The sequence below is a fragment of the Nycticebus coucang genome, chromosome 12 (genome assembly GCF_027406575.1).
Source record: "Nycticebus coucang isolate mNycCou1 chromosome 12, mNycCou1.pri, whole genome shotgun sequence".
In the NCBI taxonomy this organism is placed as follows: Eukaryota; Metazoa; Chordata; class Mammalia; order Primates; family Lorisidae; genus Nycticebus; species Nycticebus coucang.
The window spans coordinates 61,855,955-61,874,273 of record NC_069791.1 but is presented as its reverse complement, the minus strand read 5'-3'; the positions used below and the strand labels follow the sequence as shown (position 1 = coordinate 61,874,273).

At 52.9% G+C, this 18,319-nt stretch overlaps 1 protein-coding gene across 2 annotated transcripts in view; it reads left to right on the top strand.

The window, feature by feature from the left end:
- Nucleotides 1-15,961, top strand: part of PRKAR1B (protein kinase cAMP-dependent type I regulatory subunit beta) — a 161,340-nt gene extending 145,379 nt beyond the window's left edge. For both annotated transcript variants that reach the window (XM_053554643.1, XM_053554644.1), the window contains exons 10-11: nt 14,490-14,571; nt 15,388-15,961. In XM_053554643.1, the coding sequence (XP_053410618.1) occupies nt 14,490-14,571; nt 15,388-15,560 (255 nt within the window). In that variant the 3' untranslated portion in view covers nt 15,561-15,961. The remainder of the gene's footprint in view (nt 1-14,489; nt 14,572-15,387) is intronic.
- Nucleotides 15,962-18,319: the final 2,358 nt, after the last annotated feature.

Below are 18,319 nucleotides of genomic sequence, written 5' to 3'. Positions count from 1 at the left end.
GGAGCAGCTCTGGCCAAGGAGCTCAAAGTTGGGACAATGCCCTGCATCATGAGGCAGAGGGACCGGCAGGGCAGGAGCTTGGCCAGCCTCCCCAGAGAGGGACAGCACCCAGGCCTGTTTGGGAGAGAGCAGACTGTGTGGAGGGCGCCAGGTCCCAGGAGGCGGGAGGCCCAGCTGTCCTATGACATCATCAGAATTCATGTCTTCCCCATCCCGCTCTCCAGGAAAACTGAGGAGGGTTTGGGCAGGGGGGCTGTGGGTTTCAGTGTGGCTCGAGTTCCCTCTCCACATTCCACATTTAGAGCTTTTCCAGGCCACCAGAGTTCCCCTCCCTGAGACCTCCCCATGGGCTGGGGGCAGCTGGACCCTGAGAGCTTGTTCTCCATAAAAAATCCCGAGACTGAAATTCCCCAGCCCGCTCCCACACGGGCAGCAGCAGCCTGGGAGGTGTTGCCATGGGAACGCTAGATTGGATTTATCTCCTCTCTTAGCAAATTAATTTTATGAATGTCCACAATGTTGAAGCAACTGCAAAACACCACGTTTCAGAGCCACCCTCAGGCCTGGGAACGTTTCCTTGCTACTCGGAGCCCGGCTGCTCTGGGAGCTGTATCCGGAACCAGGAGGTGGCAGATGGTCTGAGATCCACTGATCCCAGGAAGGAGACACCCACAGGGCCCAACTGAGAGCCTCGTGTGCATGTCCTGACCTTGCTCAGGGTCAACCTGTGCGTTCCTGTGGGGCCTGGGGGATCATGGGGGTGTTGCTCTGTGTTTGACACCTTAGAACGGTCATTACCCATGTTACCTGCTGCCCCATGACTACTTTTATTGTCACCCTTTTGGTTCCTACAGGTCTCTCTTTGGGGGTCGCTGCCTGGGGAGGGTTTTGCAGCAGAATGGGGGCTGTGGGGCTACATATAAGGCTCAGGGTTCGGTTTGTGCTGAGTGGTCCCTGGACGGAGAGAGTGATAGGGATAAGAGGCACAAACCCCGGTCTCCCGGGGGGCAGTGTTCTTGGAGAGGAAGGCACTTGAGGGCTTAGAGAGAAATGGAGCAAGGTCCAGAGAGAGGGCGCTCGGGAGGCATCAAGGAAGGTGCTGCTCAGATGGGGGGCCCTCCAGGAAGATCTGGTGTGGCTGTGGGACAGCCAGGGCATGTCAGTCAGAGGGGGGCTCGGCTGGGGCCAGGATGCCCAATTCCACTCTGGGCCTGGTAGCAGCCACCAGAGGTGGTTGAGGCTGGTTTGCAGAGGAGAGAGAGAGTCTTACCCACCAGCCAAGGGGTCTCCACTGTGTCCTGCATGGGGGATAAACTGTGAAAAAAGGCAGCCCAAGCAGTGGGAAGTCACCAGGGGATGGCAGGGACTGAGGCAGCAGTAGCACAGACTCTGCAAGTAGAGATGGGCTGCAGGTGTGAGTGGAGGTGACAGACTGGGAAGGTGGGGGTGGTGAGTTTCAGGCACTGGAGAGTGAGCTGGAGAAGGTGGACATGGAGAGGGTGGCTGACCCCAGCAAGGACAACAGAGTCACCCATGGCAGGTGGTGCCTACAGAGGCTGAGGATCTCCTGGGTGGGGATTGTGGTACGATTGGCAGGGGGATGGGGGCAGATCTCAGGGTGGGGGTGGGTCTCACACACCCTGGAGCTCCTGAGTAAGGAGTTTGAAAGTCCACTTGCTATGGTAAGAACAGGAGCCAAGGCCACAAGAGCTCTCCCCTGACCAGTGGGCTCTGCAGCTTTGGGTTGCATGGGCCCCATATGAGAGGACAGGGCAGGTGAGACTGTGGGTGGTGCCACATCTTCCTTTGTCTGGGGGGGTCTCAGAGTGCCTTGAAGGACAGCCTGCTTGGCCTGGCCTCTCGGACGCACCTCCTCCAGCAGAAGAATAAAAAACATTCCTCTGGGCTGGGTGGGAAGAAATGCTTTTCCAGAGGCTCGAGACTGGGCACAGAGCCCACCACCCCAGCCCTGCGCTGGCTCCATATGCACTCAAGAGGTCTTTGTGGGGACAGTGGCAGTTCCTGGAGCCCTCTGTGTCTGGCCATAGGTGGCCTGTGGTGTTTGCTGGCTCCTTGGCCCAAGAGATGTTGGGGTACACAGCATGTCTGGCTTCGCCCTGCCTGGTGTCCTTGGGCTGCCAAATACTTCCCTGTTCTGGCCAGCATAGCACCTCTGCTCAGACCCCACTGGGGTAGTAGTCCCGGCTGGCTCCAGTGGAGCCAGCCCACAGAGAGGAACACCTGTCTACTTGGCTCTGGATTGTCTGCTTTCTTGTACAGGATGGCCTTGTTCTGGGGCTGGGGAGGCCCCATGACCTGGTGAAGACCCCCTTTGTAGGTGAGAGTCCCCCAGACGGGCTCTGTCCTGGCACACCTTAGCTGTCCTCTCCTGGTGGGCTGGACTTGAGGCCCAGCAGCTCGTGGAGCAGGGAACTGGGGTGCCCCACTGAACAGTGCAGTGGCCATGCCACAGTGACATGGGCATCTAGCTTGCCTTTTATATCCAGCAGGTCCCCATGTGAACTGAGGCCCCCACAGTGGACTGTTCTCTAAGAACCTTGTGTAGGGAGGACCCAGTGAGAGGCTGAAGCAGCCAGCTTTCTTGCACTCTGAATTTGGGCCTTACAAACAATGACTCAAGTAAAATGCCACTTGTGGATGAAGATGGTGACCTTGACATGTCTTTAGGAAAGGATAGTGCCGTCGCCTGTCTGCCCCTGGACATTTGTGTGGTTCCTCTGACGGGCACCTTTGCCTTGATATTTTCTGAGTTTTTTCTTAAAGTAAGAATATTATAAAATGTTCAACACACCTCCCATGAAAGTATAAAAAGCACCATCCTTCTCCCTACCCCCAAATCCCCAAAGAGACTAAACAAGCCCCCCAGGGCCCGGGCTTCCCATCTCAGACATTTCCAGATCTTGTTTCTCACCCGTATCTTCGCACACCGACGCGCGGGCGTTCCCAGACGAGACAGATGTGGAATGTATCTGTAGGCCTCCAAGGTCCTGGATTATCCCGGACCAGATTCCTGGCACCAGAGTGAGGAGAGTTAAGCACCGTGCAAAGACTGTTGCCATAAAGACGGATGTTTTGGCCAGATGCACAGTTTGGGACAAATCAATTTGCGGGGGTGTCTGGCCACTGCACCCCCACATTGTTCACCCGCCTGAGCTGGGCTGGGGCTGCTGTGGCTGTGGATTCCTTGCGTCGGAGTATGGCCCCTCCATGCTCCTCCTCCCAGACTTGGTCATGGGGTCTGGGTCCTTGGGCTTTGGTCCTTCTGGGACATCTTCACACCTGCATAGGCTCCAAGTGGTAAACGCTTGTCCTCATGTGTTCTGAATTTGGCCACGTCTGTCTGTCTCATTCGCTAGTCAGGGACTCAGTCCCACAGCTGTGGCTCCCTGGCACCTGCAGCCCTTCCCTGGAGTTGGCTGCTGGCAGGACTTGAAGGAAAGGCTCTTGAAGGGGTGGCTTCCTCAGGAGCACAACACAAGGCCACCACACCCCACAGCTCCTGTGCTACCAGGACAGAAGCAGGAGAACGTGAGGAGTCCAGATGGAAGGGGTAATTAGTGACACAGTAGTCTAGGGTCCCGCCCCAGGCAGGGGGACCTGTAGGAGCCCAGAGCATGACCCCCGAGGAGTGTGTGAGGCTGAGGTTGATGTATGCCAGGGTTTCAGTGCCCAGAAGTTTTGGAAAAATTTTTATTTTTTAAAAATTGTGGTAAAATACACGTAAGATTTATTATGTTTGCCCTTTTTTTTTTTTTTTTTGCAGTTTTTGGCCGGGGCTGGGTTTGAACCCACCACCTATGGCATATGGGGCCAGCACCTTACTCCTTTGAGCCACAGGCCATTTTTAAGCATGCATTTCAGTAACATTAAGTACATTCAGAACGTTGTACAACCCTCACCACCTTCCACTGTGGAATCTTTCATCTTTTCAGTCAAAACTCTGCCATTATACTCACTCCTCACCACCCCAGCTCCTAACACCCACCATTCTGCTTCTGTCCCTGTGAGTTTGACTACTCTGTGTACCCCATTTAAGTGAAATCACACAGGATTTGTCCTTTTGTGCCTGGCCTGTTTCACGTAGTATAGTGTTTTCAAGGTTCATTAGGGCTATGGCATGAAGCCTGATTAATATTCCATTGTATGTATGGACCATGTTGTATTTATTCAGCCAAGGCTTTTTCTTATGCTACTGCCCCTGCTAATGGTGATGATAGTGATGATGGTGGTGGTGTTGGCAGTGATGGTGTGGCGATGGTAATGATGATGGTGACAGTGATGGTGATGATGGTGGTGGTGTTGGCAGTGATGGTGTGGCGATGGTAATGATGATGGTGACAGTGATGGTGATGATGGTGGTGGTGTTGGCAGTGATGGTGTGGCGATGGTAATGAGATGGTGATGGTGAGATGGTAATGAGATGGTGTGGCGATGGTAATGAGATGGTGATGGTGAGATGGTGACAGTGATGGTGATGATGGTCATGACGTGACAATGGTAATGATGATGGTGACTAATACTTTTTGTGCTTTAAATATTTTGTGTGTTAAATATTTTCATATTTAACTCATTCGATCCTTTGGAATCTCTGAGGTAGTGACCATTATCCTCCGAATGTTATGGATGAGGAAATGCATTGAGAGGAGAATTTCACGAGTCCAGACCTCACCAGCCTCCTGGTGCTCCTCAGACTCCAACAGGTGATAAAGCCTTTGACAGTATCTGCAGGCACCGTACCCACTGCCTTTCCTGAATTTCCCAGTACCTGGTGGAGTCTGGATAAGTTTATCTCACTTTACAGTGGGGGAATTGAGAGAAGTAAGGTAGTATGTCTGTGGTGCCCAGCACCTGAGGACTAGACCCCTGTGGCTGGCACTATTCCAGTGAGCAAGGTGGCTCCATGGGTGCTCAGAAAATTCTGCCTGCTTTGCCCAGTGAGTCCTCCAGAAAGTCCCCACAATGACCCAAGCAGTTTGAAACAGCAATTTGGGCAAAATATTAACAAAAATCAATCAACGAATTTGCCCACTGTGGGAAGTTTCCTCTGCCTCTTTCTCTGGCCCTCTGTTGGGGAGGCACTCTTGACCCTCTTATGTATGTTTATAGCCCCTCTGAGCATGAGACTCACCCCAGGCAGGAGAAGCCGGTACCCTGGTGTGGTCTCAGACCTGGCTGTGAAGGGATCCGGGGCAGCATTGGATTCAGGCCTCACTGTCTCAGGTGCTCCATGAGGGCTTCATGAAGGTGGCAGTGGCTGTAGCTGCAGCCTGTGGTCACCTGTCCTCCTTTGGATTTGAAGGACAAATTGCTTAGTAGCAAGGCCAGCATTTGTGCTCTCCTTTGGATTTTGAGTTTCTAGAAATATCTGCTACTGGAGACACCCAAGCTGAATGCCTTTGGGGTCCAAAGACCTTCCAAAAGCTGCCCAAACTACTGCCATACCCATCCTGGCCCTTGGGTAGCCCAGGGTGTGGGTGACCCCTGACGGACCACCATGAGAGCATCTGGAATTATTCCTGCCATATTTCCACCTCTTGCTAAACCATAAAGAAATACAATGAAGCTTGTGGTGGGTTTGTTCTCCTTTGCCTTCTTGCTGAAGATGTTGAATCATCTTCTGGGTTGAAGGCTCAGGAAGGCACCTGGGCAGGTGAACGCAAACACCTGTCATCTGTGGACCCTGAGTTCCGAGACATGTGATCCCAAAACTGGGAGGTCAGTGAATTGCCACTTGGGGACAGTGGGCTTCCTGTGGTCTTCCTTCTTGGCTGCAGGGCTGGGAACCTAACTATCTTCCTCCCATCAGAAGCTGACCCCCTTTGCTTTCATGAATTCATTCTGGAGGCACTTTCCAGGTGCCAGGCCCTGTCTGGGGTGCGCACACCTGGACGCACTCCCATGCCCTGCAGCATGCAGGGGCTAGAGCAGCTGGTGGGCCCCTGGGGTGGGACACCTGTAGCTTTGGCAGGTTCTGGTGGGGCCTCTTGAGTAAACAGCCCACAGCCCAGGCTCCCTGCAGGGGCTCTTTCTGCTTCTCTTCTTCCTTCTGGAGAGGGGTTGGCCCCTGCAGAGGCAGCCTGCTAAGGATGTTCAGGCTTATTCATCCCTAACTGGAAAAAAAAGCTGAGGTATCTCATGGACAGGAGGACCGCGGGCCAGGTGTGCAGCCTGACCTCACAGGTGCACACAGAGACCCACAGGGCCTGGGGGCCTGGCCACTGAAGGGTGGGGGTAGGCAGTCCCAGGGAGCGGGTGCTACTTGAAGAGGTGCCAGTGTGTCAGGCAGGGTCAGACTGGCTGCTAAGTCAGAGTGGAGATTTCATAACCTCATCTTTAGGTCTCTGGCGTCAGCGCCCTGGTCGGCATGTGGGTGGATTCAGGGCCCATTTGTCCAGTGAGTGAAAACTGGCTGAGGAAGTGACTTGGCTGAAGTGGCAGGTTGGGGTCTGGCGTCCCAGCTGGAGGGAGCATCCTAGCCGGCATTCTGCACCCAGGCCTCATGGAGGAAGGTTAGTGTCTGAGGAGGAAGTGCAGTGGTAGGAGGCTGAATTGTGTCTGGGTGTCTGCGCAGGCATCACGAGCAGATGGATCTGTGGGCGTCAGGAACCCTTTAGAGCTTTATCTGGATCCCCTGTGGCCATCAGATGGAAGAGCAGTGATGGAGGACCCAGTGTGGGAGAGACCCTGGGAGCCAGGGCTCCACATCTTTTGGGTTGGTGTGGGGAGGGGACAGAATCCCCAGCACTGTCGTTGGCAGGAGGCCATCATCTGGGATGGGGCCTGTAGACAGAGGATTAGGTGGGAGCAGATGACCCTCCAGCTGGAGGTGCCTGGGGCCATCATGCAGAGGCTTGTGGTTGAAACCAGCTGGACCTGGCAGCAATGATGACTGGCCCCCATCCACCCTGAGAGGTAGAGAGAGGCTGAGTAGTGCTGAGGGACTGATCCAGAAGTGGCAGCTCACTCGTGGGGCAGGCACCCTCCCCACCTTGGCAGGCAGCAGGGGTGATTGTAGCTGTGTCAGCCTGGGGCCTCTGCTCGCCCTGGTTCCCTGGGACATGCAGATGCTCTCTAAGCAGATGGCAGAGAGGAACTGGGCCACAGAAGGGCATTGAGGGCAGGGTTCGGTGCGTCCAGCTGGTGGCCACATGCCCCCCTCTCCTGCTCCTCACACCCTATGGTGGGAGCTGATACAAACAACACTCCCCCTCCCCCCCACCTGCTGCTGCAGGAGCACCTGCTGGAGCTTCCCTTACAGCTACTTTATGTCCACCTAATGGGCAGCACCTGGCTTCAGAAAGAACTGAGATAATAACTAGATTTGTAGAAAGGAAGAATCTGAACCACGCAGGGCTTTAATTGCCTCTCCTGGTACACAGGCGGGGGCAGGGGGACAGTGCAGGGTTAGCACCTGTTCCCTTTAGTGAAGCCCTGGCACCAGATCCACAGTAACGTCTTGTTTTCCCACAGAAGCTGCTGGGCTGTACCTTTGCCAGGGCCCCAGACCTCATGGATGAGCCATTAAACGTTGGCATAAAAACTGACCTTGGGCTGCTCACCAACCAGAGTGTGTTTTTGCAGTTGCTCTGAGGACAGTTTGCAGCCCAGTGTGTGTGAAGTACATGTGCACCTTCTTGGTCAGCCTGGCCTAGGGTGGCCGGGCAGGGGCATTAGCAGGGAAGTGGCTCAGACTACAAATAATGAGAAGCAGCTCAGCTTCCTCCAAAATATCTGGACCCTGTAGTGATCTTAGGAATGCTCAGGAAAGTCACTGCCTTAGGGGCAGAAATGGATTTGGGTGGGAGTTTCAGTTGAAATTGCCTTCCCCATATTTATTGTGCTGTGGGGCTCATTTATTCAGGGGGAAATCATAAAGCTACATATTTTCTGGGCGTGGGCAGGTCTAATCCTCCATGTGTGTGTTTGTGTGTGCATAGGTGTGTGCTGTGCTTGTGCTCATGTGCAGGATTCTGAAGTCCAGAAACACACAAGCAAACCATGCTTATATAGGAAAAAGTCATTGGGATGAGGCAATTTTCCAGGCTTTGGGAAATTTATTAAAAGCGGGAATTTGCCATCCATCTACTCTTACTATTTACTCACGTGTTCACCACCCTCTTGACAATCTGTCAAATTTGATGTGTGTGGAGCTGTTGCTGAAATGAAGGTTGTTTGTCCTCACCCCACCTCTAAGGCTAGTTGGCTCTTCCTCTTCTGTGAGAGGAAGCTGGACCCGAGAAGCTGAGTGCCCTGCCTGGGACTGGCTAGCAGTCGTGGGGCCAGGCCTGACTCTGTGGCACCCTAGGCTTCGGCCATAGCCTCTGGTGCCTGTTCAGTTTCTGGTCATGTCAGGAAGAAGCCTCCTGAGGCTGGAGTGTCCAACACCTTTCCAGCTTCTGCCTTTTTGTGTTTATTTTTTTAGTTTTTAATTTATGGAAAGTGATTCTGACATTTACGGTACTAAGTTTCTTTTAAAATATATTTACTTAGCTGGGCAGGTGCAGCACACCTGTAGTCCCAGGCACTGGGGTGACTGAGGTGAGAGGATTGCTTGAACCACGGTGTTTTGAGTCCATCGGAGCAATATAGCAAGACCCTCATCTCTAAAAAAAAAATCAATAAATAAAAAATAAAATAAGGCAAGGCATGGTGGCTCACACCTGTAATCCTAACACTCTGGGAGGCCAAGGCGGGTGGATTACTTGAGCTCATGGGTTCAAAACCAGCCTGAGCAAAAGACGGTCTCTACTAAAAATAGAAAAATTGAAGCAAGAGGATTGCTTGAGCCCAAGAGTTGGAAGTTGCTGTGAGCATAATGCCATTGCACTTTACCCAGGGCAACAGCTTGAGACTCTGTCTCAAAAATAAATAAATAAATAAATAATAAAATATTTAGATAAAATAAATGTATTTTCCTCTTCCCATACTTCATGTAAAGGGACTCGGAGCCTATGTGCTTTGGTCTGCTTCCTTCTCTTTTTTTTTGCAGTTTTTGGCCGGGGCTGGGTTTGAACCCGCCACCTCTGGCATATGGTGCCGGCGCCCTACCTCTTTGAGCCACAGGTGCCACCCAGGTCTGCTTCCTTCTCTTCACAGCATGTCCCAAGGCTCCTGCCCCCTCCCTGGTACGTGTGTAATGTTCCATTGCAGGAGCAGATCACAGTTCCCTCGCACTCCTCCTCTTGGTGGCATCTGGGCTGTTTTCATCCTGGGCTGTGAGCACTGTGAACTTGAGCGCTGGTACATGCCTGGTGTGAGCCCTGGGTTGAGTCTTCTTGTGTTTGAGAGTTGTCCCTATACCACTTGGGGCTTATGCCAGGACCTGAAGAGGCTGACACCAGCCCCTACCTGCCCCGACTGCCCCTGCTCCAGCCTGTGTCCTCCCATTCCCAGGGCAAGCTCCTTCCCCTCACAGCCTCTGTGCCAACCCCTACTTGCTGCCTGGGACATGCGGTCTGCTCGGGCTGCTCCTCTTGCTCCTCAGACCTCTGCTCCAAAGTCACTGTCTGGGTTGGGTCTTCATCGATGATCCCCTGCTTCTGTTGTCTCCACCAGCACACGGATAGTTTGGGCTGCATCTGCCTTATGCATTGTCATAATCCCAGCTGTGGAACACGCGTGGCACATCATAGTTGCTTAGCAGATGTTGGATGAATGAATGAAGACAGCCCTAGAAGAATAAGTAAAAGGGAGATGTGTCACCAGCTCTGAGTGAGGTGCATGACCTGGGTTCCTGGGGTCACCATCCACACCTGGGCTCTCTCTTCTACCCGGGGTACTGGCTCTTAAAGCAGAGACCTTGCATCCCCATCTTCCTCCAGCTCTGTGATCTGATTGACCAGGACAAGGTCCTTAGAGCTCAAAGCAATTGAGGTTTCTAGCCATCAAGAGGGACTGCTCCAAGGGCTGGGGAGACTGGAGACCCCCTTCTGTGGGTGGTTTACACCAAGACCATGGTAGGTCTTCTCGTTAGCAAAGTCCAGTGTAGAAAATCAAAAAGTTGACTTTGTTTTTGATTTGCAGAAAATGTTTAAAAGCTAAAATAGTGACAGGGAAAACAGGTCCTTTGTAATCCCTCCATGGCAGACACCAGCAGTGGTGACGTTCTGTGGTGCTTGCTCCTGGGTTGCTCCCTGTGGGTATGTGACCTGGTTTATTTTTAGATTTGAATTAGAAACAGTAAGTGGGAAATTTGGGGAATATGACCTAGAGTTTTGGCAAGCATGTTTTTCCAGCCCAAAAAATCCAGACTCACAATCCTCCTGAGAGCATCTGTGCCAGTTTCACGGCAGTCTGGGAAACAGAGCTGAACAGGAGCTTTCTGCCCTTGGGAGGCATTGGTGTGTCTCACATTGGGCAGCCTAGAGGACTGAGAGGACGGTCCTCAGCCTGCTGGCGGGAGGTCAGCCCCTCTGACGGATCGGTCCTGTTCTCCTTCCTCTGCGATTCCCTGGCTCTCTGCTCCCAGACGTGGCGGCTCATGCAGACAGTCGTAGATGGGCAGTCATAGGAGGGGTGATCGATGTTTGGAGAGAAGTGGCAGAGCTGGGATTTGAATGCTCCAGGGTGCTCATCCCAGGTGGAGAGGGAGGGAAGGGGACAAAACCCAGGCCACCCAGCCCTGAGAGGAGAGTGAGCTCTCAGCTCCACTCCACGTTGACTTAGCAGCTGGGCAGAGGGCACAGAGGCCGCAGAGGGCCCTGCTGCTGACAGGGCAAGGGGCGGCTGAGTGGTCAAGTTTAGTGCACATGAATGTGGTGGTTTTGCATGACACCGTTTAGTATCCTAGGAGCAGAGTGAGGTGCCTCTGTCTTTAATGACCTAGGCTTCCCATCTCCCCTGGGGCAGATGCTAGGCCCCCATCCCCAAAACATGGTGGTCTGAGCTCAAGACAGCTGTACTGCATTTGGAGAGAGGATGAACTTAGCCACAAACATGGGCGGTTGGTGTGCCTGGTGCTCATGGGGTCTCTGGACTAACACTTGGGCAGACACCAGGTGCCTCCCTCTCACACCAGGGTGGGGCCCATAGCAATGCCTAAGTATAGAAATTCCAAAATGGAGATGGCTCCTTTGCAGAAGATTGTTACACATATTGACCACATTTTATCCCCTCTTTGAAAATAGTATTTCAAAAGACTTGACTGCATCCCACATGCTCCTAAGTGCTCTCCTGATTATACAATAGATGCCAGTGGGAGGCTTCATTCATTTGATGCAAATCACATATAGCAAAGTGTTGGTGGAGCCATCAGGAGTGACTGGGGCTGGGAAGGGTGTCGGCCATGGATGCGGCCCTGAGCAGTCGGTCTCTAGAGATTTCCTCTGTGCCTTACACAGTGCCCGGCACACAATGGGTGTCAGTGGATCTTTATGAATGAACATGAGAGTGGTGTTCTCTCATGTTCAGGCTTGCTGGTGGTCTCGCAAAGGCTGCGGGGTTACAGGCTGGGTGGGTGGATGGCACCTGGGTGTTCAGAATGACAGAAACTGAGCATCCCTGCAGCAGATGCCATTGTGGGGAGTCATGAGGGCATGGTAGTGGCTGTGCTTCCTCATAGCCTGAGCCAAAGCAGGTGCTTTCTGAGAGGAGCCTCTGGGGGACTGGGAGTGAACACAGCTTGCACCTGGCTGCCAAGCTGCCTGAGAAAGAGGCACCAGGTATCCAAGGGCAGCGTGACCTTGTAGCAAGTTCACACGTCCTGGGCTCCATCCTCAGCCCCAGCGCTGCCTCTGTGTGGCCGTGGCCAAATTGTATAACATCTCTGGGTTCTCACCTGTGAAGCAGGCATGTAAAGTCCTGGATGCAGCAGCTGCTGGACAGTGGTGAGGCAGACAGCAGAGGTTTGAAAACTGAATCTGTCCACGGTGTTAGGGAAGGGGTCTGGCCTGAAGACGCTCACACTTAAAAAAATCCATCTAGGTAGGAGGTAACTTCATCTTCTCTAGCTGCCACCAATTGTGAGACTGCCATGAGGAAGTGCTGCCAGCTAGAGCCGTGAGGCATCCTGAGGCCAGAGACGACCAAGGGTGGAAAACGTGACTTTGCGCAGGCACTGTGACAAATGACAAATGGTGACGAGGTCGTCAGCTGCACAGACCCCATGGTGGGTGGCCCGCCGTGAGCTACGCCTGCCTCCTCCTGCCCTCAGTATCCCATCGATCCTTTCCCCCATCCCAGCAAGTGGTCAGGCCAATGAGGAGGAGGGGAAATTCACAGAAGCTTATGGAAAAGTTTCCCGTTGATGAAGAGAAACTTGCTAGAAGATGTGAGTTCTCTTTCCCTGCATATAGCGACTCCCATAGCTGCAGCAGCCTCTGTGCCTCTGTGAGAGACGTGACAGGGGATGGGGTACCTGGCTGGAGTCCCAGAGCAGGGACAAGAATAGGCCTAGGCTCCCAACACATCCCTGAGCCTAACCCTAACCCTGAGTCAGCAGCCCTGAAGCCCCAGTTCCGTGAGTAGGTCATCTGTGTCAGACTCAAGGAAACTCATTTGGGTTTTTGCTACTTGGAGTCAATAGTGTCTGAATGTTGATCTAAGCCCAAGTTTCAATGGGGTCTTCTGTAAACCAGAAGACTTCAGGTCCATCACTCAGATTCTAGGAGGAAAATGGCCCCAATTATAAAACAGAAAGTTGCTAAAAATGAAATGAACACAATTTGTATATGTAATACATAAAAAGGTACCATGTATAAGTGTTAAATGAAGTCAAGGCAACAGGCTGTCAAGCAAATAATGCCTCTCATGGCTGTTCTCATGTGTGCAGGGCCTGCCGGCTCTAGACCCCTCTCAGCCCTGCTCCGGGTCATTGCGTAGAATTCTTGGGGCAGCAGAGGTTGGGAAGCCAAGAGCTCTGGCCTTTGGGAAGAGCAGGCTGGAGGGTTCGACATGGAACTCAGAGCTATGCCTAGGACACCAGGGGAACAGCTAAGGACTGCTTCATCTCCCTGTGGTGTCTGTACCCATTCCTGGGGACTCTGGCTGGGACTGGGGTTGTGGGCGCCGCAAGGGCCCTCTCTTTGTCTCCCTCCCTGCCTGGTCATGGTGCTCAGCAGAGCAGTCTGTTTACATGTCATGCTCCATCCATCAGCTGTAGTCGTAAACACATCAGAGGCCCAGGAGCCGAGTGCCCCTGTGGCCAGACTAGGGGCCAGGGCCTCTGCGTGAGGAGGCCTGCCAATTGGTTCCTGGAGATTCCAGGCACGACGGGCATGAGCCGGGCGTCCTGACCCACATCTCCCAGACTGTGGAGAGCTGGGGGTTGCTCATTAACCTGCACGGCCTGGCTGGCATTTTATGAGGCTGGGTCTGGGTGAGCCGGGGTGAGCGAGCCCACCTTGAAATGATGTGTTCGTTCATGCCGAGCAGCTGCCCGGGCTGGGGATAGTGAACGCTGGGTACCTGAACCACACCAGGACCCCACAGGGCCAGGCTGGGAGTGCCTCAGCCTCCCAGATGCACCTCCTGTGTCTGCACTTTGGGGCTGGATGAAGGGGAGTTGGGAAGCTTTGGGGCCAACTGTGCAAGTGATGTTTACTAATGCCTGCTGGAGGTGTTTGGTGTTAAAAATGGACTGTTTGCACTGGCAGACTTGCATTACAGACATCTTTCCTTAATCTTCACGACAGCCCTGAGGAGTAGATGGGACAATGCCTAGGTTACAGGTGAGGAAACAGTCTTAGGCAGGGAAAAGGCCTTGCCCAAAGTCTCACAGCAGCCCAGACATGGCCCAGACTGGACTCAGTGTGACACAGCCTGTGTCCTCTCCATGACGGACTTTGGCTTCCAATACCTGGGCCCTGCTAGTAGCAGGTCAAGTCTAAGGAACATTTGCCACCCAGGCTGCCCCAACCTGGTCGGGCCATCTGAAGGCTGAATCTTTAATGTGTAATGCATTCTGTGGCAGCAGGCCTGTGATATTCTGCCCACAGCCTTGGTGTTAATCATTGATCTGGGCAAATCTGCAGAACCTCCCACCTGCTCCCGTTTTGGGGGGTCAGGAGGGTGCCTCATGGGTGTATGACACTGAGACAGTGCTTTTCCCTGTTCCTGGGGAGCACTCGCTGTGCCTGGATGTGCTCCCAGTCCTTGAGAGTTAATCCAAGGTCAACTCAAAACCTAGCAGCCCCATCACAAAGATCCTGACCCCTCAGGAATGTCCCCAGAGTTTTCCCTGCACCTGGGCAAATGTGCTGGGTGCTTGGTGGGTTTCCATTTCGGAGGAGCTGTCTGTGTATCTGAATGAAAATGGGGACTGGGCCTAACTGTATGTAGTCCGAGGAAGGTGCCTGTGGTGCTCAGATCTGCTGCAGGTGCCCTCACAGAGGAGAAAAGGTGGAAATGAGTTTAGAAACAGTGGCTGCATGTAAAGGAGCCGGGCGGGAGGTAGGAGTTGGACCCCCAGCTGGATGACCCCTCCCTGTGCCTCCCACATACCCTCACATGTTCCCGACTCAACTCCACAGGGCACCGCGTCCGTCCTGCAGCGCCGCTCCCCCAGTGAGGAGTACGTGGAGGTGGGGCGTCTTGGGCCCTCTGACTACTTCGGTGAGTCAGGTGTTTCTCCTTGTGGCTGCGGCCATCTCACTGGGGCCCCAGGAAGGGCCCTGAGGTAAGGACATGTAAGGGCTTCCCCAGGGTTGGTGAAATGATCCCCATTGGTGGATAGGCCAACCCCAGTGTGGCTACAACAGAAGCCTCAGCTGTGTCCCCTCACAGGGAAGTCCTGGGCTTGCCTGGGTTCCCAAGAGTAACCCACCTACATGTGAGCTTCCTCAGAGAGGGCATGACCTTTGGGAGGCACCTTCCCACCGTATAGGGCAGGTCCTGGGCAAAGGACATGGTGTGGCCATGAGCTCCAGAATTCCTCCAAGGGGGGGGGGTGGGGGGGAGGGTGGAGAGTCCCGAGGGAGGCCTGAACACACCCAAGCACACTTGGGCACACCTGGACGTTCCCACAGCTGAATAAACTGGGCACTGAGGTGGCCTGGGCACACCTGGGCATTTCCACAGCTGGGAGGCCTGGGCCCTGAGGGAGACCTGGACATTCCTGCAGTGGGGGTATGTCCTGAGGGAGGCCTGAGCAGCACACCACAGTACCCACTATAGATGGGCTGCCCAGCAACAAAATGGAGGAAGTGCCTAGAATTTGAAGTTCAAATAAACAATGAATAATTTGTTAGTGTAAGTATATCCTGAACGTTTCGTGGGCCACACTTACCCTAAGAAGGTTTTCTTTGCGGGTATTTGAAATTCAGATTCTCCTGGTTTCCTGGTTGGTGTTTTCTGCCCTTGAAGGAGAGCAGCTTCAGGAGCAGGGTCCCTCTGACCCTGGCCCCTGACTGCTCTTTCTCTACCTTGCAGGGGAGATTGCACTGCTGCTGAACCGGCCGCGTGCAGCTACGGTGGTGGCCCGGGGACACCTCAAGTGTGTAAAGCTGGACCGGCCACGCTTCGAGCGTGTGCTGGGCCCCTGCTCCGAGATCCTGAAGAGGAACATTCAGCGGTACAACAGCTTCATCTCTCTCACCGTCTGAGCCACCGCCTCCCTCACGTCCAAGCTGCCCACCCACCCGGTGGCCCTGTGTGGTGTCTGTGTATGGAGGGCCGGGCGGGGCTCACTTCTGGCAGCGTGGGGGCCGCCCCTTCCTGGGACTCACTGTTTGGAATAAATAATCACCTTGTGCATTTCAAAAAACAAAGGGCAAGCGAACCAAATGCACCCAGGGCCAAGGAAGCAGCCCATGGTGTTCCTTCCCGCACCCCACCTTGTCAGCCTCTGTGGGTGCGTCAAGGGGACACCCCCATCCTTCTGGCGGTCATCTGGGGGCCCTGTAGCACTTTTCCCTAGAACCTGGCCAGGACTTTGGCTCTTAGGCCCTTAGGCCCTGTGATGGCCAAGGATGGGGCAGATCACGTCAATGGGGCTGTCCCCAGAGGGTCATGCATTCTGCTCCCACCCATCACATACCTCCCTGCTGGGACCTGTGGAGGACAGTGGGTGGGAAGAGCCCCTGACTGTTCGTTTTGGATCCTAGGCTGGGAGTGGCCGGAGTCCTGCCTTGGGGACCAGTGCCACTTGGCCAAGAGTGGCCTCCCTAGGCCATGCTCCTGTGGGATATTGGGAAGAGCTGGCATGATTTCAGCAAGTTGCCCTCACCTTTCTTTAAAAGTCCATCCCAGTGGATTGGGCTCGCCAGACCCTTGGGGTCACTCGTGGTGCCCTCACTGTGCTAGATGCCCAGAACAGGAGAGAAACATAGTTTGGGTTTGTGACTTTCCAAGACCCATTGAGTACTGTTGTGGCTCCCTGTTCTCTTGGAGTTGGGGGGGAAACTCAAACAATATTTGGTTCCGTTTCTTCCTGAAGCAGCTTCATGGAGACCTTGCCAGTGGGAGAGGAGGAATTTCTAATATGTATTCTGATAAAGTATTAGATATAGTCCCCTCTGAGTTGCTGTCCAATAGAAGTCCCAGCCTTCGAGAGACACATGCAATTCATCATCCAAGCCTCTGTTCTCCTGACGTAAGGGAAAAAAATATGTCAGACAAGCCTTGGGCCCCATACACCTAAATCACCAGTGACTGATGTGACCCTTAAATAGGTCTTCAGTCCCACAGCAGTAACATGAGCTGGCCAGAGCTTTAAATAAGAACAGAGAGCTTCACGGGAGTTTCTGGGTGCCCCAAAATAGGAGTGAAATTGTGCAGTTACCCCGATTTTGCTCCAGCTGTGCACATCTGGAGGAGGCTATCCATGGTCTAAGGTGACACAGGGCAGGCCCTATCCAGCCCTGGTCCCACCACCCGGCCCTGCCTTTGCCTGTGGGTGTCTCTGTGGACCTGTGAGCCCCGCTGCCCCCTCTGCCTGTGCTCTGAATGCTGCATGAACTATTAAATGTGCAATGAAATACGTCTTCCGACTCCCAAGGTTTTGGTCTGAAACCTTTTATAGACAAGGGCATATTTTCTTTTTTATGGTAGTAAAACATAACACAAAATTTACCATTTTAGCCATTTTTAGGTGCACAGGTCAGTGGCATCAAGCACATTCACGTTGCGCAACCATCAGCACCATGCATCTCCAGAACTTTCCAGCTTGCCAAGTTGAAACCCACACCCAATTAAACACTTCCCTGTGCCCCTCCCCCAGCCCTGACAACCACCCTTCTACCTTTGGTAAGCAACACATCCCAACCATTCTCATTTCCACATTATAGTGTAAATGTGGGTCCATGCTGGTGGGGTCCTGCCTGTACAGGTGTCCCGGGCATGGCCAAGGGACAGGGCCCCTGAGCTCTGCTGCTTTCTTGGTGGCTGTGGTCCTTGTGGCTGATTTGTGGGCACTGCCATGAACACCCAGATCTGAGATTGCATCTGGGAAGAGTTGGGACATGTCTGGGGTACCAGTTGGGCCTCTGAACAAGGCAGCAAAGCTAGGGCTGGTGGGTAGCATGGCCCACAGGGGGCCATGAGATCTCTCGCAGGCCTGAACACTGACTAGGCCTGTAATGGTTGAGTAAATAACAGAGTGAATGAACGAAAAGTTGAAGGAGAGAAACTTAGGGAAATTCAGGTTCTGATAAATATTGGCGAATAAATAAAACACAACTTTGACCTAACTCTCACATCTTATACAGAAATTAGCTCAAAACAGATCACAAATTTAAATGAAAACATAAAACTAAAACTTAGGGTAAAAAAGGACAAAATCTTTGGGATCTAGGGTTGGCAAAATGGTCTTAGACTTGGTATCATAAGCACAATCCATAAAAGGGAAATTGGATAAATTAGAATTCAATAAAATTGTGGCTCAAAGAGGTAGGGGTGCTGGCCCCAAATGCCAAAGGTGGCGGGTTCAAACCCAGCCCTGGCCAAAAACTGCAAAAAAAAAAAAAAAAAACTTTTGCCCTTCCAAAGACCTCATGAAGAAGGTGAAGACGTACTGGGAGAAAATATTTTCAAACCACGCATCCCACAAAGGACATACATGTAAAATATACCAAAAACTCAAAACTCACCAATAAAAATGCAAACAATCCAAATAGGACATGAAAGGCTCTTCACCCAAGAGCCTATACAGATGGAAAATGAGCTCACAGAACTCAATCGTTAGCCACCAGGGAAATGCAAATTAAATCATGATAAGATACGCATGGCTAAAATTAAAAATAGCAACACTCAATGCTGGCAAGGATGCAGAGAAACGAGATCATTTAAACATGGCTTGTGGGAATGTGAAATGGTGCAGCCACTCTGGAAAACAGTTAGTAGTTTCTTAAAAAAACAAAAAACT